This window comes from Hyperolius riggenbachi, chromosome 6, assembly GCF_040937935.1.
Source record: "Hyperolius riggenbachi isolate aHypRig1 chromosome 6, aHypRig1.pri, whole genome shotgun sequence".
In the NCBI taxonomy this organism is placed as follows: domain Eukaryota; kingdom Metazoa; phylum Chordata; class Amphibia; order Anura; family Hyperoliidae; genus Hyperolius; species Hyperolius riggenbachi.
Window position 1 is genome coordinate 388,496,025 of NC_090651.1, and position 27,258 is coordinate 388,523,282.

The 27,258-nt window shown below is 48.7% G+C and overlaps 1 protein-coding gene across 1 annotated transcript in view; it reads left to right on the forward strand.

Moving 5' to 3' along the window:
• The window catches only part of KCNN4 (potassium calcium-activated channel subfamily N member 4), a 234,110-nt gene that overhangs the window by 94,704 nt on the left and 112,148 nt on the right, over positions 1-27,258 (forward strand). The window contains exon 2 of the mRNA XM_068242003.1: positions 7,685-7,780. Within this exon, the coding sequence (XP_068098104.1) occupies positions 7,685-7,780 (96 nt within the window). The remainder of the gene's footprint in view (positions 1-7,684; positions 7,781-27,258) is intronic.

Here is a 27,258-nt window from a genome sequence, read left to right on the forward strand (position 1 = left end):
TTATGGCAATCGGCGTTAGGCAGTCCTGGGGCCGTCTGGAAGTAGTTAAAGAGAAACTCCAACCTAGAATTGAACTTTATCCCAATCAGTAGCTGATACCACCTTTTACATGAGAAATATAATGATTTTCACAAACAGACCATCAGGGGGCGCTGTATGACTGATTTTGTGCTGAAACCCCTCCCACAAGAAGTTCTGAGTACCGCGGTACTCTGGGCAAACTGCCACAATGTAACAATGTTCACAGACAGGAATGAGCTGTTTACAGCTGTCTCTAACAGCCAAAACAGCTAGGAGCAGCTACATCACCTGCCCACAGTAAAAATGTCACCATGTAATAAATGTCAGAATGTAAATCAGGGAGAGGAAAGATTTTACAATGGGCAAACACTGACTAAATCATTTATACAGAATTATGGTAAAAAATGAAGCACTTTTTTTACTACATTATTTTCACTGGAGTTCCTCTTTAAACAAAATTAGTCAGGTGGATAAATTTGGGCACCACAAAAAAGAAATGAAATCAATATTTAGTAGATCCTCCTTTTGCAGAAATTACAGCCTCTAAACGCTTCCTGTAGGTTCCAATGAGAGTCTGGATTCTGGTTGAAGGTATTTTGGACCATTCCTCTTTACAAAACATCTCTAAATCATTCAGGCTTCCAAGCATGGACAGCGCTCTTTAACTCACACCACAGATTTTCAATTATATTCAGGTCTGGGGACTGAGATGGCCATTCCAGAACGTTGTATTTGTTCCTCTGCATTATTGCCTTAGTGGACTTTGAGCAGTGTTTAGGGTCGTTGTCTTGTTGAACGATCCAGCCCTGGCGCAGCTTCAGCTTTGTCACGGATTCCTGGACATTGGTCTCCAGAATCTGCTGATACTGAGTGGAATCCATGCGTCCCTCAACTTTGACAAGATTTCCAGTCCCTGCACTGGCCACACAGCCCCACAGCATGATGGAACCACCACCATATATTACTGTAGGTTGCAGGTTCTTTTCTTGGCATGCTGTGTTCTTTTTCCTCCATGCCCCTTGTTATGCCCAAATAACTCTATTTTACTTTCATCAGTCCATGGGGCGCCTCTTAGTGTAATAGCAATCAGTGTGTGACGGCCAGGGTGGGAGGGATGGGGAGGGGCCTCTTAGTGTAATAGCAATCAGTGTGTGACGGCTGGGGTGGGAGGGATGGAAAGGAGCACTTTGGTGTCTCAGCCTTGGGTGCTGGAGGACCCTGTACCGGCTCTGACATTTGCTTTCTGACAGGTTCCCTTTACATGGTATATATATTCTCCAGTATTCCTGGCGCTGACATATGGCGCACGCAGCCAGCACAGCATATAGATTCCTGTACACAATGGGCGGGCGCTGGGCCAGCCTCTGCATCCTGCACTGCAGATCAAAGATTAGGTGACACCGCCGTGTTCAAACAGTGCGAGACCGCAGTACAAAGATCCCATTGTGCGGAGTCTGTAAACATTATCCATATTATTCTCCCAGCTACCTCCTACGTGGAGACGCATCGCTACACCACCGTGTTGTGGTTATATCAGAAACCGACTCATCCTCATCCCCCAATCGTTCCCTGACACGATATATCAGCGCATCATTCACTGCTGAGCTCAACTATCAGACACCAACTCATCCTGATCCCACAATCGTTCCCTGACACGATATATCAGTGCATCATTCACTGCTGAGCTCAGACTATCAGACACCAACTCATCCTGATCCCACAATCGTTCCCTGACACGATATATCAGCGCATCATTCACTGCTGAGCTCAGACTATCAGACACCAACTCATCCTGATCCCACAATCGTTCCCTGACACGATATATTAGCGCTTCAAAATATTTACGTGGTTTTTTTTTGTTTGTTTGTTTTTTGTTATTGCATTGTTTTTTTGTTTTTTTTAATTAAACATTTTATTTGTGTATTTTTGGGAGGGTGGGATGTAAATAGTAATTTTTTTTATGTAAATATGTGTTTATTTTTTTTCACATTTAGATGTAGTTTTACTTTTTGGCCACAAGATGGCAGCCATGAGTTTGTTTACATGACGTCACTCTAAGCGTAACATGTACGCTTAGAGCACATGTGTCGAACTCCAGGCCAGGAGGGCCAGATCCATGCCAGTGTTTAGGATGGACTGAGAAAGAGTGGAATGCGTTCTACCTGATGGACCTCACCTTTCCTGATATAGACCCATCATTTCATTTGAGCTGTATCAAAAACGTGTGAGGATCTCGGCCCTCGTAGGACCGGTTTGACATACCTGGCTTAGAGGGACGTGGTGGGACGCAAGAGGCAGAAAAAGCGAGGCTTCCGAGAGAAGCGGTTGCTTTTTCTGCGGGGAGAGGAATCAATCATTGGGCACCATGTCCCGATTGATTGATTCCTGGGCTAACGAACCGCGGCCGGGAGCACACGTGCACGCATGCGATCGGCCGCTGGAGCGCACATGGCTTCCTGGACGTAGCTTCTATGTCCAGGAGGCTTAAATGGTTAACATAGAATCGATGTGCTGCTTTTCCACTAGTGTGATGCAATTTTTACAGCATTTTTGCGCGATTGGGCTCGGCTATAGTCGATGGGAGTGCACAAAAATTGCTTGCTGAGTGCAATATTCCTGTGCGGTTCCTGAAAACGCAATTGCACTACAAAAAAAAATCAGAATCATTTATTTCGCCAAGCATGACTCATGCCTGGAATTGGATTAGCACATACATGGCTCAGCACATCATATTCAAAATATACAATGCAAGACAATACAGTAACAATAACTGACTGTGAAGACACAAAGAGGTGACACAGTAAGGTGCAGTGCAGTTACAGCACTTCGCGGATAGATACATCCTAGTGGCAACTAGTTAACCCTGGGGAGAGGGCCCTGGTGGGTTGGAGTGCGTGGCTGGAGTTCAAGAGGTTGACAGCAGAGGGGAAAAAAGAGTTCCCGTGCCTTGCAGTCCTGGTGGCGATAACCCGAAACCTCCGGCCTAATGGGAACTGACTAATGTAGCAGTGGCCTGGGTGAGTGGGATCGTTAACAATACTTAGCGCTCTAGAGCCCAGTCTAGCGTTGTAGAGGAGGTCAAGTGGGGGAGGGGTTTCCTGATAATTCTCACGCTCGATCTGATCATTTGCATCTATCGCTGGCAGAGGAGCCAGTGTACCAGTCCAGGATGGACGAGCAGAGGACCGGGGATCGGTTGAAAAGGGCGCCCGAGCTGCCTGTATGAAAAGGGCGCCGCCATAGACATCAATGTTATTTCTGGAAATATGGGCTACAAGGTGTAGAAAAGGGAGCCCGAGTTTTAATATAGGCTACAAGCGGGCTCCCCTTTGTAGCCCATATTTTTTCGGCTACAAGGTTTTCGGCTACAAGCGGGCTCCCCTTTGTAGCCCGTATTTTTTTCGGCTACAAGGTTTTCGGCTACAGTAATGTGCCCGTTTGTAGCCCATATGATTGCCTTTTTGATTGCCATTTTTATATGGGCTACAAGTGCTGGAAGCCGAATTATTTCATTCCCCCACTATCCATGGCGGCCTGGAGGGGGAATAGTAATGAACACATCCCGGAGTTTTTTTGTAGCCGAACTTTTTATATGGGCTACACCAGGCGCCTTTTTTGTAGCCGAAGTTTATATATGGGCTACACCAGGCACCTTTTTTGTAGCCGAAGTTTTTATATGGGCTACACCAGGCGCCTTTTTTGTAGCCGAAGTTTATATGGGCTACACCAGGCGCCTTTTTTGTAGCCGAAGTTGGTATATATGGGCTCCACCAGGCGCCCTTTTTTACCGGCGCCCTTTTCATGTAGACCCGAGGACCGATTCAGTGATGGCAGAGTAGACTCTTGTCAGAACTTCTTGGGCCATACCGAACTTCGTCAGCTGTCAGAGGAAGAAGAGTCTCTTCTGGGCTTTCACCAGGGTGGAGCTGGTGTTGGCGTTCCAGCCCAGATCGTTGGAGATGGTAGTGCCCAGGAGGCGGACTCTGGGTACTCTTGCCACCTCAATGTGGATTGGATGTGGTGTGAGGGCATTCTTCCTGTAGTCTATGATCATCTCGACCATTTTGGCTGTATTGAGGACTAATTTGTTCTCCCTGCACCAGTGACATATCCTGTCAACATGCTGGCGGTAGGCCTGCTCATCGTTGTTGGTGACAAGGCCAACAATGGTGCTGTCCTCAGCAAACTGAATTACCTTGACAGAGTCTGCCGTGGATCTGCAGTTGTTTGTGTAAAGAGAGAACAGCATTGGGGAAAGGACGCAGCCTTGTGGAGCGCCCGTGTTGGTAGACCTTGGTTTGGAGGATATGTCTCCCAGTTCGATGATTTGGGACCTGTTTGTTAGGAAGTCCAGAATCCTAACAAACAGGTCCCAGATCATCAAAACTCGACTGCATGAAAAATCATAATAAATCATATTTTTAAACTGCTGTAATTGCAGTCAGAATTGCAGCACAATTGCGACCTTTTTTGCTGTTGTACAGCGCCACGGAAGGTGCTGATGCTATAAAAAATCCATAATAATAACAACATGTAATAATAACAAGTGCCTGATGGTAGTATCATAGCTACTCTATTTGGGTTCAGTAAAGCATGGCCCAGCATGGTCACCTGATCAGAATTTTGATCAATTTCTGGCCAAAATTGATTGAAAATTATCAGTCAAACCGCAGGGAAGATCTTGTTGGGAAGTTGGCAGTCCAGTAGCTCCATGGCCTGTAGCAATAGGACCCCAGAGCCATCTGATGGCCCCCAGGTATTCCCCTGGGGCCCCAATTGAATGCAGAGCACTCGAAGCAGCAGAGCAAACTCACCTGTCTGCCCCTCGCGCTCCTTCCTTTCATGTTTATCCCTGAGGGCTCCTCCTCTCTGTGCCCCGCTGGCATGTTAGCGTGCAACCAAGTCCTGGAGAACAGGCACCAGCAGGTGCAGAAGGACGCAGGAGGGGGTGTGGCACCCACAATGGTCAGTCCGCTCCGTTGCCGGGAGTTCTCTGCAATAACACGGGGCCCTGCTGGAGCACTATTGGCTTGGGGAGATACCCCGTGCACTGGGGGGGGGGGGATCTTCCTCAGCTCTGTTTAGCCCAATTTTGTTTTATATACATTTAGGGCCCTTTTCCACTAGCAATCGCTAGCGTTCACGCTGAACGCTAGCGATTGCTGAATCCCAATTACCGGCGATTCCCCGACGTTCGTGGCCGCGATTTTGCTATGCTATGCACTGCATAGCAAAATCGCGGCAAATATCGCTCCGCCGCGCGTTCGCGTTCCCGGCAAAAACGAATCGCGATTCCTATGTTAAAAAGCAAACCATAGCGATTGTAAAATCGCTAGCGGTTTGCGTTTTTGCGATTCAGCCAGCGCAAATGCGCTGGTGGAAAAGGGCCCTTAATGCTGAAATCTATGAAGAATCTATTTGCCGTGTGTGGCAGTAATACACAGTGATGAGCGTAATCCGCTAATTACAATAACGCAAAATTTCATGTAAATGTTCACAATTAGGCCTGTACATAATTACAAATTTAATTCAATTGATTTTGTATAATCATTTGTAATTTCGCATGCATTTTCTCGTAATTTTTGCGCCATTTTGTGTCGACTTTGGTGGTGATTAGCACAGCCCCCCATACATGCTATTGCTATCAAAATTGCTACATATGTTAAGGAGAATCGTGGGTACATGTCAAAAAAGAATTTTTCAAAAAGATCTTGTAGTTTTTGAGAATTTTTTTTTTACCTGTACCCACACTAATCTCCTTAACAAATGTAGCAATTTTGGTGACGCTACCATGTGTGGGGAATTTGCTATTAACCACTTGTCGGCACAAAATTATGTGAAAATTATGCAAAAAATTATGAGAATGATGAATGATTACATTCGAATTACATACAAAATGAATTACGATTTTCCCTGAAATTTCGCATTACGATTATGATGCGTAATTGCAAATTACGATACATGATTAGATATAGGCGTAATTTCTGCTCTTCGCTAGTAATAGACCCGTCTGGTTGGTTTTTCAGAAAGTGAACACTAGTCAAGCATGGTGCGTAGGAATCCAGCAGTGGTGACAGTGGATGTGGGCCGAGGGGTGAAGGACAGTCCTTGCAAGCTTTCTCACTCTGCAGATAACATGTTTACTGTGACAGTCGGGGATATCTCATAGGCAAACCTCCCAATCAATATCAGTCAAAAAAACGAGCCTACTGTCCAGAGAGAGTGTCTACAGATGACAACAGATAAGTACACACGTTACAAGGTATAGACTAAAGATGTTCTTCCTATCCAATGCCCAACCCAATGACCTGCTATGGACTAGTCCTACCTCTAAGCATTGCTAAGTACAGGGCCCACCTACCCCTCTGCATGAGTCTATGGATGTGTGCTGCCCTGGAACTAGCATCCACTCATCAGTAGTGTTGGTTCTCAATTTCGGCAAAAGAATTCATAACACCTGAATACTGCCTACCACAACATTTCAGTACCGAGCAAGTGTACCGGGTCAGGGGGAGGCCACTACATGCAGGTTTTAGAAAGAAGAATCGCCCGAGTCCCGTGAAACGCACCATCAAGCACACATAGCGAACTCTCCCTGACCCTGTTGCTTGTTGGGTACTGAAATGGGACCACAGTGGGGTGTTCAGCAGGATTCAGGTGTTCGCTGGTATTCAGGGATCTGGCAGTACTCAGCAGTTTGGCAGTATTCGGGGGTTCACCAGTATTCAGGTGTCTGGCAGTACTTGGGAGTTCGGCAGTATACTGGGGTTCAGCAGTATTCGGGGTCGGGGGTTGGGCAGTGTTAAGCACTATTCGGGTGTTCAGCAGGATTCGGGTTTTTCAAATTCATTTTGCCAAATTCTAACACTTCAGAATCGACTTTAAGATCCTATGTTTGGCCTACAAATCTTTAGACAATTCCTGCCCAACCTACATCTGTGACCTGGTCAGCAGATACACACCTGGCTGCCCACTCAGCTCCTCCAACAACCTCCTCCTATCCACCCCACGATCTCACACTCCCATGCACAACTACAGGACTTCACTAGAGCTGTCCCCATCCTGTGAAACTCTCTCCCACTGCCCATCAGGCTTGTCCTCTCCTTAAACACCGTCAAAGAAAGCACTCAAAACTCACCTCTTCAAGGAGGCCTATGTCTCCTCACTGCTGCCCTAACTCTCTGCAGAGCACCCCCTCATTTCATGTCACCAACTCTCCCTCTAGACTGTAAGCCTTTGGCAGTGCCCTCTCCCCTTGTGTATCATACTGGATTGTACATCCTACCCACAATATGTGAACTTGTATTATCAGCACTACCACTCCAGTGTGTGATCTGGCATTATACTACCTGTATTGTGTTGTGTATCTTATTGCTATTACCTGTATTGTTGTATCTATTGTGTATAACCTGTATTGTGTTGTCGGTCACCCCTGTTACCATTGTCTGTAATCCTGTGTATTGTACAGCGCAGCGTAATATGTTGGCGTTATATAAATCCAATACATAATAATAACACCAACACAAGTCCTCAGCAGCCTCCATAGATAGATGGAGACCACCTTTGTTATATGTAGAGCTATCCTGACAAGGTCCTCAGTGTTTGGACCATGCTTCTCCTCCATGTGACTTCCTCCCCTGACTGTTGTGCGTTTCCCTTGCAGTGGTTTGTCTACCTGTTCCTGATGAAATGCAGCATCACCATCTCCACCAGCATCCTCCTCATCCTCATCATCGCCTTCTCAGTCAAGGAGATCCAGGTAGCTACATCCAGTGAGTCCGAGGGAATGTTGTGCACAGATAACCTTCCTCTTGGTTTCATTTTTTAGGTTTGGTGCTAAAAATAAACTTTTTGGGGTTTTTTTAGGTTTTTTTGGCACTTTTGTTAGAAACATTCCGTATGTTACAAATTAACATTTCATTTTTTGAAACTCCAAGAATTGGTTTAGTTGGCAGCTTTCGTATCCAGGAAAAAGAGAATAAAGCTATCAGCTTCCATATTTTTTATCTTCAGTACTGAGGAGCGAGGATAACCAGTTCTGCTTAGAGTTTTCCTGAAACTAATGCGGGATCCACACGGTGCGTTCGCGCACTCGATTTCCCGCTCAATTCCCGTCGATTCCCGTCGATTCGTTTATTTCCAACATGTCCGATTTGGATTTCGATGGATAGTTAGGTCGATTCGCATGCAAAGTATGCCGAATCGACCTAACGATCCATCGAAATCCAAATCGGACATGTTGGAAATAAACGAATCGATGGGAATCGAGCGGGAAATCGAGTGCGGGAACACACAGTATGTATCCAGCATTACATCCACTTTCAAAATTAGAAAATGTGAATTCACAAAAATGTGTATTTTGCAAGAAAACCATTTATTTTTATTATCAAGTGTAATTTAAAAAATAAAAATAAAATAAATAAGCATCATTTTTGCAGCAGGAAGGATCCTTTGAATAGGGGTGCTAATCATTTTGACATGTTTTGTTAATTTTTTGCAATTTGGAATTTGACCAATCAAACGCAGTAGCTCACGCTTGTGACCCAATTCTAAGCTGAAAGCATTTGTTTAATATTATCATAAAATGTTGCATCAATTGAAAGTTGAATAATAACACTACTAGAGAAAATGTGGTGGTCATCCCTTCACTTCAGCTTACCAGCGGAGCCCGGTATTTGACATGACTTTTGGGTCATTATTATTAATTTATTATATTGGGTAGCACATTTTAATGTTCTATAAAATGTAACTGTTGACAAAAGTAATAATTTATTACTAATAATATTAATGATAAAAATACAATAATAACCATACCAGCAAAGTGGTAAAGTATTAAACAATTACCGTAATACAGAAAAATGAAAGTAAATATTTTATATTTCTGCTATATTCTTACTATGTTTTTTGTAATAGATGGAGATAAATTATACCGATAATATAATAATGGTAGCAAGAAGAATCTGATTGATATATATATATATATATATATATATATATATCTCACGAATTTAAAATTGTTTTTAAAATAATTATATATATTAAAAGATAAGTATTTGACAATAAGCAAAATAATTAAAGAATAGCAATTAGAATGAAAAAATGAGAGCATTTACCGGTAATCACAAATCAAATTATGAGAATATATTATTACTGTATATTCTCGAATATAAGTCGACCTCGTGTATAAGTCGACTCCAATATTCAACCCTCTTAAGTTGGAATTTTTTATTGACTCAAGTATAAGTCTACCCAGCAAAGTTAATGGCTGCAATTGGGGTTCAGGAGGGGTTACTGACGGCTCTGCATACAGTATTGCAGCCATTAACCCCTCCTGTCCCTTATGCAACCAATAGTTCCCTCCAGGCCCCCAAGAGCTGCAATTATTCACTCCCTTTTATGCACCCCAGTATTTCCCCCCTGACCATTTTCTTGTTAATTATTGTGGCCAAGAGTTTCAAACTTGTTTTCTCTTGGTATTTCCTTTCCTCACTGACCACAGGGTAAATTGCTGCAAATGGAAATGTCACTATTAGTACACCCATCACTCAGTGTGCTCAGTGCTGCCCATGACTCGTGTATAAGTCGACCCCTATACTTTTATGAAGTGAATCAGACCTACATTTCTAGACTTATACTCGAGTATATACGGTATTATTATTGTATCGTCATATTATATTATTATTGTTGCTATTAGAGATGATCAATGAGATGCAAATTATTCTGTCTTGCATTAGGATTGCTCAGATGGTAGGAGGAGTGGTTAGGGTTTGGCATTGTGTTGTTATTAGGGTTTGGCACCGGGTTGGGGTTAGGTTTTGGCACTGGGTTGTGATTAGGGTTTGGCAACGGGTTGGGGTTAGGTTTTGGCACTGGGTTGTGATTAGGGTTTGGCAACGGGTTGGGGTTAGGTTTTGGCATTGGGTTGTGATTAGGGTTTGGCATCGGGTTGTGGTTAGGTTTTGGCATTGGGTTGTGATTAGGGGTTGGCAATGGGTTGGGGTTAGGTTTTGGCATTGGGTTGTGATTAGGGTTTGGCATCAGGTTGGGGTTAGGTTTTGGCATTGGGTTGTGATTAGGGTTTGGCATCGGGTTGGGGTTAGGTTTTGGCATTGGGTTGTGATTAGGGTTTGGCAACGGGTTGGGGTTAGGTTTTGGCACTGGGTTGTGATTAGGGTTTGGCAACGGGTTGTGGTTAGGTTTTGGCATTGGGTTGTGATTAGGGTTTGGCATCGGGTTGGGGTTAGGTTTTGGCATTGGGTTGTGATTAGGGTTTGGCAATGGGTTGGGGTTAGGTTTTGGCATTGGGTTGTGATTAGGGTTTGGCAACGGGTTGTGGTTAGGTTTTGGCATTGGGTTGTGATTAGGGTTTGGCATCGGGTTGGGGTTAGGTTTTGGCATTGGGTTGTGATTAGGGTTTGGCAATGGGTTGGGGTTAGGTTTTGGCATTGGGTTGTGATTAGGGTTTGGCATCAGGTTGGGGTTAGGTTTTGGCATTGGGTTGTGATTAGGGTTTGGCATCGGGTTGGGGTTAGGTTTTGGCATTGGGTTGTGATTAGGGTTTGGCAACGGGTTGGGGTTAGGTTTTGGCACTGGGTTGTGATTAGGGTTTGGCAACGGGTTGGGGTTAGGTTTTGGCATTGGGTTGTGATTAGGGTTTGGCAACGGGTTGGGGTTAGGTTTTGGCATTGGGTTGTGATTAGGGTTTGGCAATGGGTTGGGGTTAGGTTTTGGCATTGGGTTGTGATTAGGGTTTGGCAACGGGTTGTGGTTAGGTTTTGGCATTGGGTTGTGATTAGGGTTTGGCAACGGGTTAGGGTTAGGTTTTGGCACTGGGTTGTGATTAGGGTTTGGCAACGGGTTGGGGTTAGGTTTTGGCATTGGGTTGTGATTAGGGTTTGGCAACGGGTTGGGGTTAGGTTTTGGCATTGGGTTGTGATTAGGGTTTGGCATCGGGTTGGGGTTAGGTTTTGGCATTGGGTTGTGATTAGGGTTTGGCATCGGGTTGGGGTTAGGTTTTGGCATCGGGTTGGGGTTAGGTTTTGGCATTGGGTTGTGATTAGGGTTTGGCAATGGGTTGGGGTTAGGTTTTGGCATTGGGTTGTGATTAGGGTTTGGCATCGGGTTGGGGTTAGGTTTTGGCATCGAGGTGTGGTTAGGGTTTTCGCATCAGGAGTGGTAGGGTTCTGTGTAAGAAATGGGTTATATTTAGCTGTAATAAAATTACTTTACCATTTACTGATATTTTACTATTAGACTTAGCACTGCAAAAGAGCTAAATATGGATACGTTTACTACTCTACTATTCTACTATCAGATATTTCCAGTTACCTTATTTGTATGTAAGCAAAAAAAAACAAAAAAACAAAAAACAAAATCTGTTCCTGGACTTGAGTAGCAATTGCTTGCCATTCCTCAGGTTGAGTCAAAGTTGGCACGGCCTGTTCTCGGCCCAGCACTTGCCATTCCTCAGGCTGAGTCAGAGTTGGGCTGGCCTGTTCTCAGGAAAGTGCTTGTCATGCATCAGGTTGAGTCAGAGTTGGGCCGGCCTGTTCTCAGGAAAGAGCTTGTCATGCCTCAGGTTGAGTCAGAGTTGGCCCTGCCTGTTCTCGGCTCAGCTCTTGCCATTCCTCAGGTTGAGTCAGAGTTGATCTGGCCTGTTCTCGGCCCAGCTCTTGCCTTTCCTCAGGTTGAGTCAGAGTTGGCCTGGCCTGTTCTCGGACCAGCGCTTGCCATTCCTCATGTTGAGTCAGAGTTGGCCTGGCCTGTTCTCAGACCAGCGCTTGCCATTCCTCAGGTTGAGTCAGAGTTGGTCCGGTCTGTTCTCAGCCCAGCGCTTACTATTCCTCATGTTGAGTCAGAGTTGGCCTGGCCTGTTCTCGGACCAGTGCTTGCCATTCCTCAGGTTGAGTCAGAGTTGGTCCGGCCTGTTCTCGGCCCAGCGCTTGCCATTCTTCAGGTTGAGTCAGAGTTGGGCCCGGCCTGTTCTCGGCCCAGCGCTTGCCATTCCTTAGGTTGAGCCAGACTTGGCCTGGCCTGTTCTCGGCCCAGCGCTTGCCATTCCTCAGGTTGAGCCAGACTTGGCCCGGCCTGTTCTCGACCCAGCGCTTGCCATTCCTCAGGTTGATTCAGAGTTGGGCCCAGCCTGTTCTCGGCCCAGCGCTTGCCATTCCTCAGGCTGAGTCAGAGTTGGCCCGGCCTGTTCTTGGCCCGTTGCTCCCACTGATGAGGGCATCGGGTGTAATTACACACTGAGTGATGCAAGGAAAGGGCCGCTGTTCACACAATTGACCTGTTCTTTCTGTAGGAAGAGCATATTGTAACAAATTAGCAGTGAAAGCGAAATAGGCAATTAAGGTTGTGTTTCTTCTTGTGCCCCGAGGCCGGGACTGGCGAGTTCTCAGTTGTTTTTGGCTTGATTTCCACCCTTATTGTTGCATTGTGATATTTCGATGTTACCTTATTCAAGGACCCTTCTGAGGATATGAGTTATGGAGTGTCCTATTATGTTTGGATGACTCCGGCACCCCTGAGTGTCCAGCTCTGTGTATTTGTGTACCGCCATCCAGGCACTCAGTGAAACTGGCCGCGATTCAACGTCTAATGTTGACTCTGTGATATTTGTTTTCGGTGGTTAATAGACTCTGCTTGGTACGGAGGAATGAATAGACTCTACATTAACCTTCATTAACCTCTCAGCGGCTGAAATTCAGAAGTATAGGGCGGATCTCTCTCTGGTGAAGGACCTGTATAGTATAGAGCATCTCTCTCTCTCTGGTGAAGGACCTGTATAGTATAGGGCGGATCTCTCTCTGGTGAAGGACCTGTATAGTATAGGGCGGATCTCTCTCTGGTGAAGGACCTGTATAGTATAGAGCATCTCTCTCTCTCTGGTGAAGGACCTGTATAGTATAGGGCGGATCTCTCTCTGGTGAAGGACCTGTATAGTATAGGGCAGATCTCTCTCTGGTGAAGGACCTGTATAGTATAGGGAGGATCTTTCTCTGGTGAAGGACCTGATTTATTAAGGCTCAGTTTCTCACACACATTCCTTGCAGTCCTCCGTTACAGAGCTTGCATTTATCTATGTAGAATCTTCTTGATCAGTTGATGTCCTGTCAGTCACATGTCCAGGCCAGGAGCCACCCAACATGGCACTTCCTGCTGCACAGACCTCAAGAGCTTTAGGCTGCAATGTTCTCTGACAGCCCTGTCTGTGCTCCTCCCACTTGAAGTTCAAGCAGATGGGTGAAGCTGAGCTGCTCGCTGCTCCTCGCACAGGCGCAGCTGTTTAAGCCCAACTCAAATATTTTTAATTGTAGATTTGGTTAGTGTAGTAAGGGGTTAAGGTGCCCATACACTAATCAATTTTCATTGGCAGATTTAATCACTGTGATCAAATTTGCTAGAAATATCATGCAGAAATCGACCAAAATTATTGATTGCACCATATGTAAGATCTCACTCAAAAGGCCCGCCAATAGATTAATTGTTTTCAATAATGGCAAAACTGGTCATTTGGCCACAACTGAGGGCCACAACTGAGGGCCCCCCAGGTCTCCCCCCCCCCCAATTAATAGAGGTCCACTGGTGGCTCTGCAAAGTACTTGCAGCACAGAAGCACACTCACAGACTCTCCAGTCTGTGTCCTTCTGTCTTCTTCACCCCCTAAACACTGGCATCTGCCGGCGTGTTACGTGAGTACGAACATGCTGCCAAATCATGGAGAACGAGCATTGGTGTTGGGGATAAAGATGGAAGGACTCAGACAAGCGGGAGTGCACTCACATGTTCGGCTGGCACTCCCTCTCCAGTCTGTTTCCTCCTGTCTTCACCCCTGAACACCGTCATCTGTTCTCCGGCATGTGCCGCCATGGTACGTGATTACGGACATGCTGCCAAATTATGGAGATTAGGCATTGGTGTTGGGGATAAAGATGGAAGGACTCAGACAAGAGAAAGCGCACTCACATGTCCGGCCGGCGCTCCCTCTCCAGTCTGTGTCCTTCTGTCTTCACCCCTGAACACCGTCATCTGTTCTCCGGCATGTGCCGCCATGGTACGTGATTACGGACATGCTGCCAAATCATGGAGATCAGGCACTGGTGTTCAGGGATGAAGATGGAAGGACAAAGACAAGCGGGAGTGCACTCACAAGTCTGGCCGGCACTCTCTCTCCAGTCTGTGTCCTTCTGTCTTCACCCCTGAACACCGGCATCTGTGCTTCGGCATGTGCCGGCATGTTACGTGAATATCAACATACTGCTGAATCATGGCGAACAGGCAGTGGTGTTTAGGGATAAAGATGGAAGGACAAAGACAAGAGGGAGCGCACCGGCAGGATATGTGAGTGCGCTCCACTGCTACCTGTACTCTGCAGGGGCCACTATTCATTTGGTAGAGACCTGGAGGCCTGTAAGCCAAAAATGCAGGATATCGGTGGAGGCAGTGGAGGAGGTAAGTAACCGGGTGCTTAGAGTTTGGCTGTCATGTAACTGCACCCCACCATGCCTGTAAGTCAATGTTAGGTAAGTAGGGGGGAGGTTAGTGTTAGGACAAGGTGGGGGAAGGTTAGTGTGAGAGATATATCAGCAGATGCTGAGTCCACAAGCCACAGCAAGTAGCCAGGAGGTGTGAAGGCACATTGATCGGGCACGTGTGCTTGTGGTGGTGGATCAGAAGACTCTGTATTATCTAAAGTCTCAGACACCTTCCATACACACCCTCTCCTTCTTGTTCATAATTTCAGAGACTTGTATTGCACAGACATACGTGTGATCCCCGGGGTGTCTCCTGAGGTTACTATCGTAGTTGTGCTGGTTTTATTGAGAAATCTTGCCTGACATGGTCATGTCTCTGCTGCTAGTGACGTGAGAGTGATTACCTGAAACATGCATAAACAACCAAAAAATAAGTCAATCCAAAACTCACTAAACTTTATTGAGATCTCTTAAAATTGGCCTGAAGGAACCACACACCTTTCAGAACAAAGGAAACTCTTCAAGTGTGCTACATCTTCATTAACGTGGTACAAGAGGCATATCACTCAGGGAACATTGGGACAAAGGAGTGATTCAGTACCTGGCTGTGTCCACAGAACGTGGATAAGAGCGCCAACAAGAGTGGTTCCAAGTCACGTTAGTCAATATCGGTGTCAGCAAAAAGCACATGTATACAACAAGTACATCTAATAGACCCAAGGTGTAACTGAGGATGAGCGCTCATCATACTTGGTTTTACAGCATCAATACTTTGCTAATATATTTTGCTATATTTGATAATCTACTTATTCGTGTTTCAATAACACTTTTTTTTAGCTTCGACACATTTTGCAGGGTTGGGGAAAATATCAGGGAAGAGTTAGTATTAGGTAGAGGAGAAGGGGGAAGGTTAGGGTTAGGGAGAGGATCAGGGAAGGGTTAGTATTAGGTAGAGGAGAAGGGGGAAGGTTAGGGTTGGGGAGAGGACCAGGGAAGGGTTAGTGTTATGTAGAGGAGAAGGGGTGGGGAGAGGACCAGGTATGGATTAGCATTAGGTAGAGGAAAAGGGGAAAGGTTAGGGTTAAGCAGCAGACATGGGTGAAAGTTAGGGAGCAGGAAAAAATGGCGCACAGCTCCACCAGAACATTATGGCGCCGTCAATTTACTGTAAAACGCTAATTAGCGTTCTGAAATTGAAACATTGTTGTAGCACAGCGGTATAGTACTGAGCTGGGGGTATAGTTTGTGCCTAAAGTGCAGGTTCAAATCAAGTCAATGATCTTTTTTTAATTAATTTCATTTGATACAAGCGCTGTTATCTGAGAATTAATAAAAGATTAGTTTAAAAAATACTTTTTACGAAGTCAAAGTTTTGTGTTTTTAATATCCCAGCTGCATAACATATGCAAAGGACGTGGGAAGGCAGAATAAAGATGAGAGTTTGCAGCCAGTAACTCCCGTGTCTCCTTCTTAACCTTGCATAAGATATTCAGCTGGGATATCAAAAACACAAAACGTTTACTTCATAAAAAAGTATATTTCAACTAATCTTTTACCAATTCACAAATAGCAGCGGTATCTCTACAGGCCCTTACACACGTCGGATTTTTGCGAACGACCCGTCGTTTGAACGTTCCGTCGTTCGCACGTCAAATCCGGCGTGTGTACAGACTATCGTTCGGGTGATAAGACGGCGGATCGCTGAAAACCGGTCTTATTACCCGAACGATAGTCTGTACACACGCCGGATTTGACGTGCGAACGACGGAACGTTCAAACGACGGGTCGTTCGCAAAACTCCGACGTGTGTATGGGCCTTATCACTGGAAAAAAAAATGTGACGTGCACAGATTCGAAACTGCAAAAGTTTCTTCAAAAGTCCAGTCCTATACCACTAGGCTATCTTCCTTCATTGAAACCTGGCTTAACAATGCTTAGACATCCTTGTGCAACACTATGCTGAACAGCACCATCTACTGGTTATAAATTTCACTGCAAATACCACAGTCAGCCTGAGTCTTATTCGGCGGGTCATTAGTGGTATAGCATGGAAAGGCCGCTCGATCGAGCGGCCTTTCCATGCTAGTTCACGGAGACTGTCTCCGTGAACAGTGTGTGAGCCGCCGATCGCGGCTCGCATGCATAATGTAAACATGCGGGGAAAAAATCCCCGCTGTTTACACTACGCAGCAGCGCCGTGACGTAGATCGGCGATCCCCGGCCTCTGATTGGCCGGGGATCGCCGGCATCTGATAGGCAGAAGCCTGTCCTATCCGGCGCAGGACGGATATCCGTCCTGCGCCGCTCAGAGGGTAAGGGAGAGGGAGGGAAAGCCGGGGATGGAGGAAAGCGCTCCGGATGGGGGCTGGAAAGTGCGGGTAGCCGGCGGCGATCAGACCCCCCCAACAGGCCATCCCCCTAGTGGGGAAAAAAGGGGGGGGGGAAGTCTGATCGCCCTGGCATAATCCTGATCTGTGCTGCGGGCTGGAGAGTCCACGCAGCACAGATCAGAAGAAAATCACGTGGTCCTTAAGTGGTTAAAACGGAAAAGTTTTAAAGTCTAAAACGCTAAATAGCGTTTTAAGGGCGTTCCGAACCGTGCGCCATTTTTTCCAGGCGCCGCTTTTGACTGTATGCGAAGGTTAGGGTTGGAGCATGGACCAGGTAAGGGTTAGTGTTGGGCAAAGGAAAATGGGAATCTTAGATAAGAAAAGTTAGTATTGGGAGTTAGAATCAAAGTACCAAAGTACCCTAGCGGGGGGCCAATTGTGGGCTGTGACGGTTCAAAGCATAATCTTCTATCCTGCCCTGAAAAATAGCAGGATTATTGAGCAGGTTTATGGTTATTGAGGTGAAGTTGACCTCATTATTTGGACGACGTCTCATGAAACAAGCCTGCAATTGATTGGTGGGAAACTGGCTACTAACTGACGCTGGAACAGACAGAGAGGCCCGGATCCAATTCACTTCTTCTAGGTGATATTTTCATACCTAGTTAATAAAATGCTTATCAAGTCACCAGCAAGTGAGAACATACTCATCCGGAATCCGATTGGCCATGGTGACCTGCCAGTCAGGTTACCATGGACACCCCTGGTGTACACGATCAGCCTAACGGCTGATTCACCCCACGGGCGGCGAGCAGCGCGGATTTCAGAGTTGCAGACTGTCATAATGCAGTCTGCAACATTTAAGCCAGGATCTGCTGCGGATTTCGGACACACTGGGGCTGGTGTACATTTTTATGTGGAGAATCTGATTCCGTAGGTCAGTTAAGGGGTAAGATAGTGGATCTTACTGTGACATTTATGCATTGTATTTGTATTGATTAGATTACGCATGGTAATTAAGGGGGCGGTTCCTTTTGTGATGCCTGGTGATTGATCACTGGTGGTTTATATATCAATGTGCTTGTATTTTGTATCACTAATATGTCTGCACTTATCTGATGAAGGGGACCCTCTGCGGCCCCGAAACAATTGTCATGCTGTGCATTCAATAAATGTGCTTGGGAACTTGAATTGGTGTGCCGACCGACCTTGAATTGTTTGTACTGAACTGATGTTGCTTCTACATCAAGGTTGAGCACCCAACTATTCACGGCAAGGTGTGCCAATCCTAAATCTGTTACCGTCATACTCAGGAGAATGTGACAAGACTTTTTCAGCCACTTTTTGGTACTTTTTCAATTGCAGAGTGCTGAAAAGTTATTTTAATCAGAAGATAAAACATTTATCTCCTAGGAGAAAACTTAGGAGAAGACAAGAATTGAGTAAGGGCCATTGACCTGTGACTGGTTCCCTTTAGCAATGCATTGTGGGATGTCTCTGGCTATGGCCCACAGCTCAGGCGCGTGTAACTAATCCTGCAGCTTTGAGAAGATCTCGCAGCCTCTCCAGAGCCGGATGTGGATGGGCCATTAACCAGCAGGGTGTGTGTGCTCAGCAGGTGTGGCGCTCCCCGCTGCCAGCCTCTCTGGAGAACAGAGCGAGGCGCTGGCAGAACAGGGCGGCCACGGGGCGACGTTCTGATTACATTTATGACACCGTTATTAGTGGGCGGAGGGAAGAATCGTTATTATCAAACACTGAGAGATGATCCTGTGCAGCACGATCCTGTCTGCTGCCTGCAGGAAGTCATGTAACCTCATGCTAGGTACACACGATGAGATTCTTCAGCCGTTTTATTGTCCAATCAATTTTCCGATCTATTTCCTTATCTTTTCTTATCAATTTCCATTCGATTCTATGAGAAATCGATCAGAAAAACGATCAAAAATAAGATCGGACATGATGGAAATTATCTATCGAACGATCTGTCTGCCAAACTATCTTATGGTGTGTACTGTGAGGGATCAGCTGCAAATGGTGAGTACTCAGCGGGAGATAGCAGCACAGACAGGTGTATTTTCCAAAACAAACAACAGTTTATTGGACAGCAGGCTTCTTAAACAGCAGTCTTTTGGCAGTTTGTAAAGTACAGTTCAAATGAAAACAAAAAGGCCAGTCCAGGCCAGCAGCTTACATTCAGCTTTCAATATCAGGAACACACCAAACTCCATGTGCAGCCTGCACTTTCTCTCCAGAGCAAAACCAGCTTCCTGGATTCAAACGTGAAGTCTTTCTTAGCAGACTGTCAGACCTTGCTGGTCACACCCCCTCTCTCTCCTCCTACTCCAGCCTTTCAAAGCTGCTCTGTTAACCCTGTGTGTCCTGACTCCAGCAGAAGCCCACATACACAGAGCAAACGATCCACCCAGGATCTGGCGACCAGATGCGCCCGCCCACTCTGCATCTGGTCAGCTCCGGACCCAAGTAAGGTTATTAACCTCTGTCCATGTGACAGACAGCCAAAACCTTTTTATTCCGGAGCTGCTACTGGATGTAGCGTCTGATCCCAGGTGGAATGTACCTCCCATCCAACACAACCTGGGACAAATCGATTACCTCCTGGGTATCGACTTTGTCACATACTCCCCCCCTCTGTTCGATCCCGTGGGATCGGACACAGTCTGCGGCAAGACAGAATGCCCTTGATAGAGCATCTGCATTGCCATGCAGTCTTCCAGCTCTGTGCTCCACAGAAAAATTAAAGGGCTGTAATGCCAGAAACCAGCGCGTTACCCTTGCATTTTTCTCCTTGTTTTGAGACATCCATGTGAGAGGAGCATGGTCGGTAATGAGGCGAAAGCGACGGCCCAAGAGATAGTACCGTAGAGCCTCGAGTGCCCACTTGATGGCCAGACACTCCCGCTCCACGATACTATATCTTTCTTCGGCTGCGGTCAGCCTTCGACTCAGATACACAACTGGGTGCTCCTCTCCATTGACGATTTGGGATAGGACTGCTCCTAACCCCACAGCTGAAGCATCTGTCTGTACCAGAAGCTCTTTTTTAAAATCAGGCGTGACCAAGACTGGACCCCTGCACAATGCCTCCTTAAGACCTTGAAAGGCTTCTTCAGCCTCCTGTCCCCATGGACCCATGGAGGAACTTTTCCCTTTTGTGAGGTTTGTAATGGGAGTGGCCAAAGTGGCAAAATTTGGAATGAACCTCCTATAATAGCCCACCAAACCTAAGAAGGTCCTGACCTGCTTTTTCGTGGTAGGCCTAGGCCAGTCCCTTATGGCCTCCATTTTCTGCACTTGGGGCTTAATCAGACCTCTCCCAATTGTGTACCCCAGGTAACGAGCCTCCTCCAACCCTACTGCACACTTCTTGGGGTTCGCTGTCAGTCCCGCCTTTCTAATGGCATCCAGGACCGCCTGGACTTTCGGAAGGTGGCTTTCCCAATCTGTACTGAAGACGACCACGTCGTCCAAATAAGCCGCAGCATACCGCTGATGCGGCCTGAGGATCTTGTCCATCATCCTTTGAAAGGTGGCTGGGGCCCCTTGCAACCCAAACGGCATCCTGACATACTGAAACAGCCCTTGGGGAGTCGAGAAGGCTGTCTTCTCCTTGGCTGATTCAGTTAAGGGCACCTGCCAATATCCCCGGGTCAGATCTAAGGTGGTGACATATCTTGCGGGGCCCAGCCTTTCGACTAACTCATCTACCCTTGGCATAGGGTAGGCATCAAATTTTGATACCTCATTCAACTTTCTGAAGTCATTACAGAAACGAATGGAACCGTCAGGCTTCGGAACTAGCACTATGGGGCTATTCCATTCGCTGTTGGACTCCTCAATAACCCCCAGTTCCAGCATTCTTTCTACTTCCCCTGCTATGGCCTGTCTGCGAGCTTCAGGTATTCTATAAGGTTTAAGGCGGACCTGTACATGGGGCTCAGTCACAACATCATGCCTGATGACTTGGGTACAACCTGGAAGTTCCGAGAACACCTCTCGATTCCGTAAGAGGAACTCTCGGACCTCCCGTTTCTGTGAAACAGACAGCGTCTCAGCCACCTGTACCAGCTCTATTCCACCCTTGGTGGACTCTTGAGTAACCTGGGAAGCTGCAAGGGCCACCCTCTCTTTCCAGGGTTTCAGTAAATTCACATGATATATCTGTTCTGGCTTCCTCCGGCCAGGCTGGTAAACCCGGTAATTCACCTCCCCGACCTTTTCAATAATCTCATATGGACCTTGCCACTTAGCCAAAAACTTGCTTTCAACCGTGGGAACCAACACCAGGACCCGATCCCCAGGACTGAAAGCTCGAACCTTTGCTGATTTATTATAAACACGAGACTGTGCCTCCTGGGCATGTTGCAAATGCTCTCTGACTAAAGGCATCACCGCTGCAATCCTATCTTGCATACCAGACACATGTTCAACAATACTTCTGTAGGGGGTGGCCTCTTGCTCCCAGGTTTCTTTGGCTATATCCAGAATTCCCCGTGGGCATCGCCCATACAACAACTCAAACGGCGAAAAACCTGTGGAAGACTGAGGGACCTCCCGAATTGCAAACATTAGGTAGGGCAAAAGGCAATCCCAATCTTTGCCATCCTTGTCCACTATTTTCTTTAACATATTTTTTAAGGTTTTGTTGAATCTTTCCACAAGCCCGTCCGTTTGAGGGTGGTACACTGAAGTACGAATCTGATCGATCTTCATCAGTTTACACACTTCTTTCATCAATTTAGACATAAATGGGGTACCCTGGTCTGTCAAAATTTCCTTTGGCAAACCTACTCTGGTGAACATGTGGAACAACTCACGTGCAATCACTTTAGACGACGTATTTCTGAGGGGAACCGCTTCTGGGTAGCGAGTGGCATAGTCCACTACCACCAGAATGTACTGGTGACCACGCGCTGATCGAACCAATGGCCCCACTAGGTCCATGGCTATCCTTTCGAAGGGAACTTCGATAATGGGCAAGGGGACGAGCGGACTTCGAAAATGGGGAGCCGGAGCACATCTTTGGCACTCGGGACAGGATTCACAGTAAGCTTTTACATCTCCATGTACCCCAGGCCAAAAGAATCGCTGCAGGACTCGGTCCCTAGTTTTTTCGGTACCCAAATGTCCCCCCAGGGCATGTTTGTGCGCTAGGTCTAGGACCATTGGGCGATACGACTTGGGGACCACGAGTTGTTCCACAACCTCACCCTGAATTTTACAAACCTGGTACAGCAAGTCTGACTGTACCGCCAAATGAGGAAATACTTTCTCAGCCCCGACCACTTGGGGTTCACCGTTCAACACCTTGACATTTTCCCACGCTTTTGCCAGCGTAGGATCCCTTAACTGGGCAGTCCCAAAGTTATCCCGAGACACCTCCAGCTCTGGTAGGACCGAGCCCTCAGAGGTCTCTGGGGATAACTCAGAGTCCCCAGCAAACACCTCCAAGGGAGAAAACATTTCATTACCATCAATTTCTGTATTATTTTTAGATTCCAGCTCTCTTGAGCCTCCACAGTTATCCCCTTCCCACAAGTTCCAGAACAGTGGAAAGTCCCTCCCCAGGATGACACTATGTGCCAAGTTCGGGCTCACCACTATTTCCTGAGTGGCAGGTCCACAGTTTGTTTCAATGGTGAGAAGGGCGGTGGGGTATTGTTTAGAGTCCCCATGAACACATTGTACTGTGACCCGACGATTCCCCAGCCAGGCCGGGTCCACTAAACTGGAATGCACCAGGGTCACCAAGCTACCAGAGTCTAAGAGAGCCTGGACAGTTTTTCCAGCAATTTTTACCACCGCCAAATGAGAGTCACAGCTTGCGATATACACAGGTCGCGCAAACAAGGACCTGCGACGAGTGTAATCGCACTCCATGGGTTCAACTGCCTGAGGACAGTTAGCAGCAATATGTCCCCACTCTTTACATTGCCAACATTGTACCGGGGATCGACTTCTTACCATTGTGCCTGGTCGACCTCGGCCTGCAGAGCTTGGCTCACTGACCACACCCCCCACAAAGTCAGCTTTTGTCTTACCAGTTCCCTGGGGTGCTGCCAGTCTCCGGGTAGCTGAGCGCTGTCCTGTGGCCCAAGCCAAAGAGTCCTCTGCAGCCAGATAACGTTCCAGCAGCGCAATTAGTTCATCAGCTGACTGTGGATCTGCATGACTCACCCACCTTCGCAAAGCCGGCGGTAGGGAGCGCAAGAAACGGTCAATGGTAACTCTTTCGACGACCTCCGGAGCTGTTAACTTCTCAGGTTCCAACCACTTCTTTACCAAGTGGATTAGATCGTGCATCTGGGACCTTGGAGAGCATCCGGCTGAATAGGACCACTGGTGAACTCGCTGGGCTCGCACCGCCGGGGTGACACCAAGTCTACGCAGGATCTCCTCCTTCAGCTTGTCGTAGTCTTTAGCATCCTCTAGGGCAAGGTCGAAGTAGGCCTTTTGAGCATCCCCAGTCAGGAACGGAGCTACCAATCCTGCCCATTGCGTTTTAGGCCAGGCTTCCCTCTCCGCTGTCCTCTCAAAGGTATGGAGGAACGCCTCGACATCATCATGGGGAGTCAGCTTCTGCAAGAAGTGGCTTGCGCGGATGGTGCCTCCACTGCCAGGTACCAGCAGCTGTCCCTCTTGGTTCCGAGCCACAAGTTGTTGCACCAACTCACTCACTGCTTTCCTGTCAGCCTCAGCAGTCTGACGATCGGCCTCCGCAGCTGCAGCCAGACTCTCACACAGGGCCACCGCTTGCTGCTGTACTGCCTCTGTATGTTGTTGCAGGGCTGTGTTTGTTTTCCGCTGCTCAGCATTAGCCTGTTGCAAGGCCGCATTCGCTAACACCAGCTGCTTCACCATTTCATCCATGCTGCTGTTCAAACTTTTAAATCTTACGCCAAACACACTGTCGCTGTAGGCATGCTAAGTTACACGCATCCGAGCACCAATTGTGAGGGATCAGCTGCAAATGGTGAGTACTCAGCGGGAGATAGCAGCACAGACAGGTGTATTTTCCAAAACAAACAACAGTTTATTGGACAGCAGGCTTCTTAAACAGCAGTCTTTTGGCAGTTTGTAAAGTACAGTTCAAATGAAAACAAAAATGCCAGTCCAGGCCAGCAGCTTACATTCAGCTTTCAATATCAGGAACACACCAAACTCCATGTGCAGCCTGCACTTTCTCTCCAGAGCAAAACCAGCTTCCTGGATTCAAACGTGAAGTCTTTCTTAGCAGACTGTCAGACCTTGCTGGTCACACCCACTCTCTCTCCTCCTACTCCAGCCTTTCAAAGCTGCTCTGTTAACCCTGTGTGTCCTGACTCCAGCAGAAGCCCACATACACAGAGCAAACGATCCACCCAGGATCTGGCGACCAGATGCGCCCGCCCACTCTGCATCTGGTCAGCTCCGGACCCAAGTAAGGTTATTAACCTCTGTCCATGTGACAGACAGCCAAAACCTTTTTATTCCGGAGCTGCTACTGGATGTAGCGTCTGATCCCAGGTGGAATGTACCTCCCATCCAACACAACCTGGGACAAATCGATTACCTCCTGGGTATCGACTTTGTCACAGTACCTAGCATGATAAGTCTGGTATGAGGCTTATCACTGCTGGGATCACGATGGGATGCCTCGGCTGACAGTGCAGGGCCAGGCTGTACAGAGCAGTGATGCCTCGGCTGACAGTGCAGGGCCAGGCTGTACAGGCCAGTGATGCCTCGGCTGACAGTGCAGGGCCAGGCTGTACAGAGCAGTGATGCCTCGGCTGACAGTGCAGGGCCAGGCTGTACAGGCCAGTGATGCCTCGGCTGACAGTGCAGGGCCCAGGCTGTACCAGTGATGCCTCGGCTGACAGTGCAGGGCCAGGCTGTACAGACCAGTGATGCCTCGGCTGACAGTGCAGGGCCAGGCTGTACAGGCCAGTGATGCCTCGGCTGACAGTGCAGGGCCAGGCTGTACAGGCCAGTGATGCCTCGGCTGACAGTGCGGGGCCAGGCTGTACAGACCAGTGATGCCTCGGCTGACAGTGCAGGGCCCAGGCTGTACAGGCCAGTGATGCCTCGGCTGACAGTGCAGGGCCAGGCTGTACAGACCAGTGATGCCTCGGCTGACAGTGCAGGGCCAGGCTGTACAGACCAGTGATGCCTCGGCTGACAGTGCAGGGCCAGGCTATACAGGCCAGTGATGCCTCGGCTGACAGTGCAGGGCCAGGCTATACAGGCCAGTGATGCCTCGGCTGACAGTGCAGGGCCAGGCTGTACAGACCAGTGATGCCTCGGCTGACAGTGCAGGGCCCAGGCTGTACAGGTCAGTGATGCCTCGGCTGACAGTGCAGGGCCAGGCTGTACAGACCAGTGATGCCTCGGCTGACAGTGCAGGGCCAGGCTATACAGGCCAGTGATGCCTCGGCTGACAGTGCAGGGCCAGGCTATACAGGCCAGTGATGCCTCGGCTGACAGTGCAGGGCCAGGCTGTACAGACCAGTGATGCCTCGGCTGACAGTGCAGGGCCCAGGCTGTACAGGTCAGTGATGCCTCGGCTGACAGTGCAGGGCCCAGGCTGTACCAGTGATGCCTCGGCTGACAGTGCAGGGCCAGGCTGTACCAGTGATGCCTCGGCTGACAGTGCAGGGCCAGGCTGTACAGACCAGTGATGCCTCGGCTGACAGTGCAGGGCCCAGGCTGTACCAGTGATGCCTCGGCTGACAGTGCAGGGCCAGGCTGTACAGGCCAGTGATGCCTCGGCTGACAGTGCAGGGCCAGGCTGTACAGACCAGTGATGCCTCGGCTGACAGTGCAGGGCCAGGCTGTACAGGCCAGTGATGCCTCGGCTGACAGTGCAGGGTCAGGCTGTACAGACCAGTGATGCCTCGGCTGACAGTGCAGGGTCAGGCTGTACAGACCAGTGATGCCTCGGCTGACAGTGCAGGGCCAGGCTGTACAGGCCAGTGATGCCTCGGCTGACAGTGCAGGGCCCAGGCTGTACAGGCCAGTGATGCCTCGGCTGACAGTGCAGGGCCAGGCTGTACAGGCCAGTGATGCCTCGGCTGACAGTGCAGGGTCAGGCTGTACAGACCAGTGATGCCTCGGCTGACAGTGCAGGGTCAGGCTGTACAGGCCAGTGATGCCTCGGCTGACAGTGCAGGGCCAGGCTGTACCAGTGATGCCTCGGCTGACAGTGCAGGGCCAGGCTGTACAGACCAGTGATGCCTCGGCTGACAGTGCAGGGCCAGGCTGTACAGGCCAGTGATGCCTCGGCTGACAGTGCAGGGCCCAGGCTGTACAGGTCAGTGATGCCTCGGCTGACAGTGCGGGGCCAGGCTGTACAGACCAGTGATGCCTCGGCTGACAGTGCAGGGCCAGGCTGTACAGGCCAGTGATGCCTCGGCTGACAGTGCAGGGCCAGGCTGTACAGACCAGTGATGCCTCGGCTGACAGTGCGGGGCCAGGCTGTACAGACCAGTGATGCCTCGGCTGACAGTGCAGGGCCCAGGCTGTACCAGTGATGCCTCGGCTGACAGTGCAGGGCCAGGCTGTACAGACCAGTGATGCCTCGGCTGACAGTGCAGGGCCAGGCTGTACAGACCAGTGATGCCTCGGCTGACAGTGCAGGGCCAGGCTGTACCAGTGATGCCTCGGCTGACAGTGCAGGGCCAGGCTGTACAGACCAGTGATGCCTCGGCTGACAGTGCAGGGCCAGGCTGTACAGACCAGTGATGCCTCGGCTGACAGTGCAGGGCCCAGGCTGTACCAGTGATGCCTCGGCTGACAGTGCAGGGCCAGGCTGTACAGACCAGTGATGCCTCGGCTGACAGTGCAGGGCCAGGCTGTACAGACCAGTGATGCCTCGGCTGACAGTGCGGGGCCAGGCTGTACAGGCAGGCCAGTGATGCCTCGGCTGACAGTGCAGGGCCAGGCTGTACAGGCCAGTGATGCCTCGGCTGACAGTGCAGGGCCAGGCTGTACAGACCAGTGATGCCTCGGCTGACAGTGCAGGGCCAGGCTGTACAGACCAGTGATGCCTCGGCTGACAGTGCGGGGCCAGGCTGTACCAGTGATGCCTCGGCTGACAGTGCAGGGCCAGGCTGTACCAGTGATACCTCGGCTGACAGTGCAGGGCCAGGCTGTACAGGCCAGTGATGCCTCGGCTGACAGTGCAGGGCCAGGCTGTACAGGCCAGTGATGCCTCGGCTGACAGTGCAGGGCCAGGCTGTACAGGCCAGTGATGCCTCGGCTGACAGTGCAGTGCCAGGCTGTACCAGTGATGCCTCGGCTGACAGTGCAGGGCCAGGCTGTACCAGTGATGCCTCGGCTGACAGTGCAGGTCCAGGCTGTATAGGCCAGTGATGCCTCGGCTGACAGTGCGGGGCCAGGCTGTACAGGCCAGTGATGCCTCGGCTGACAGT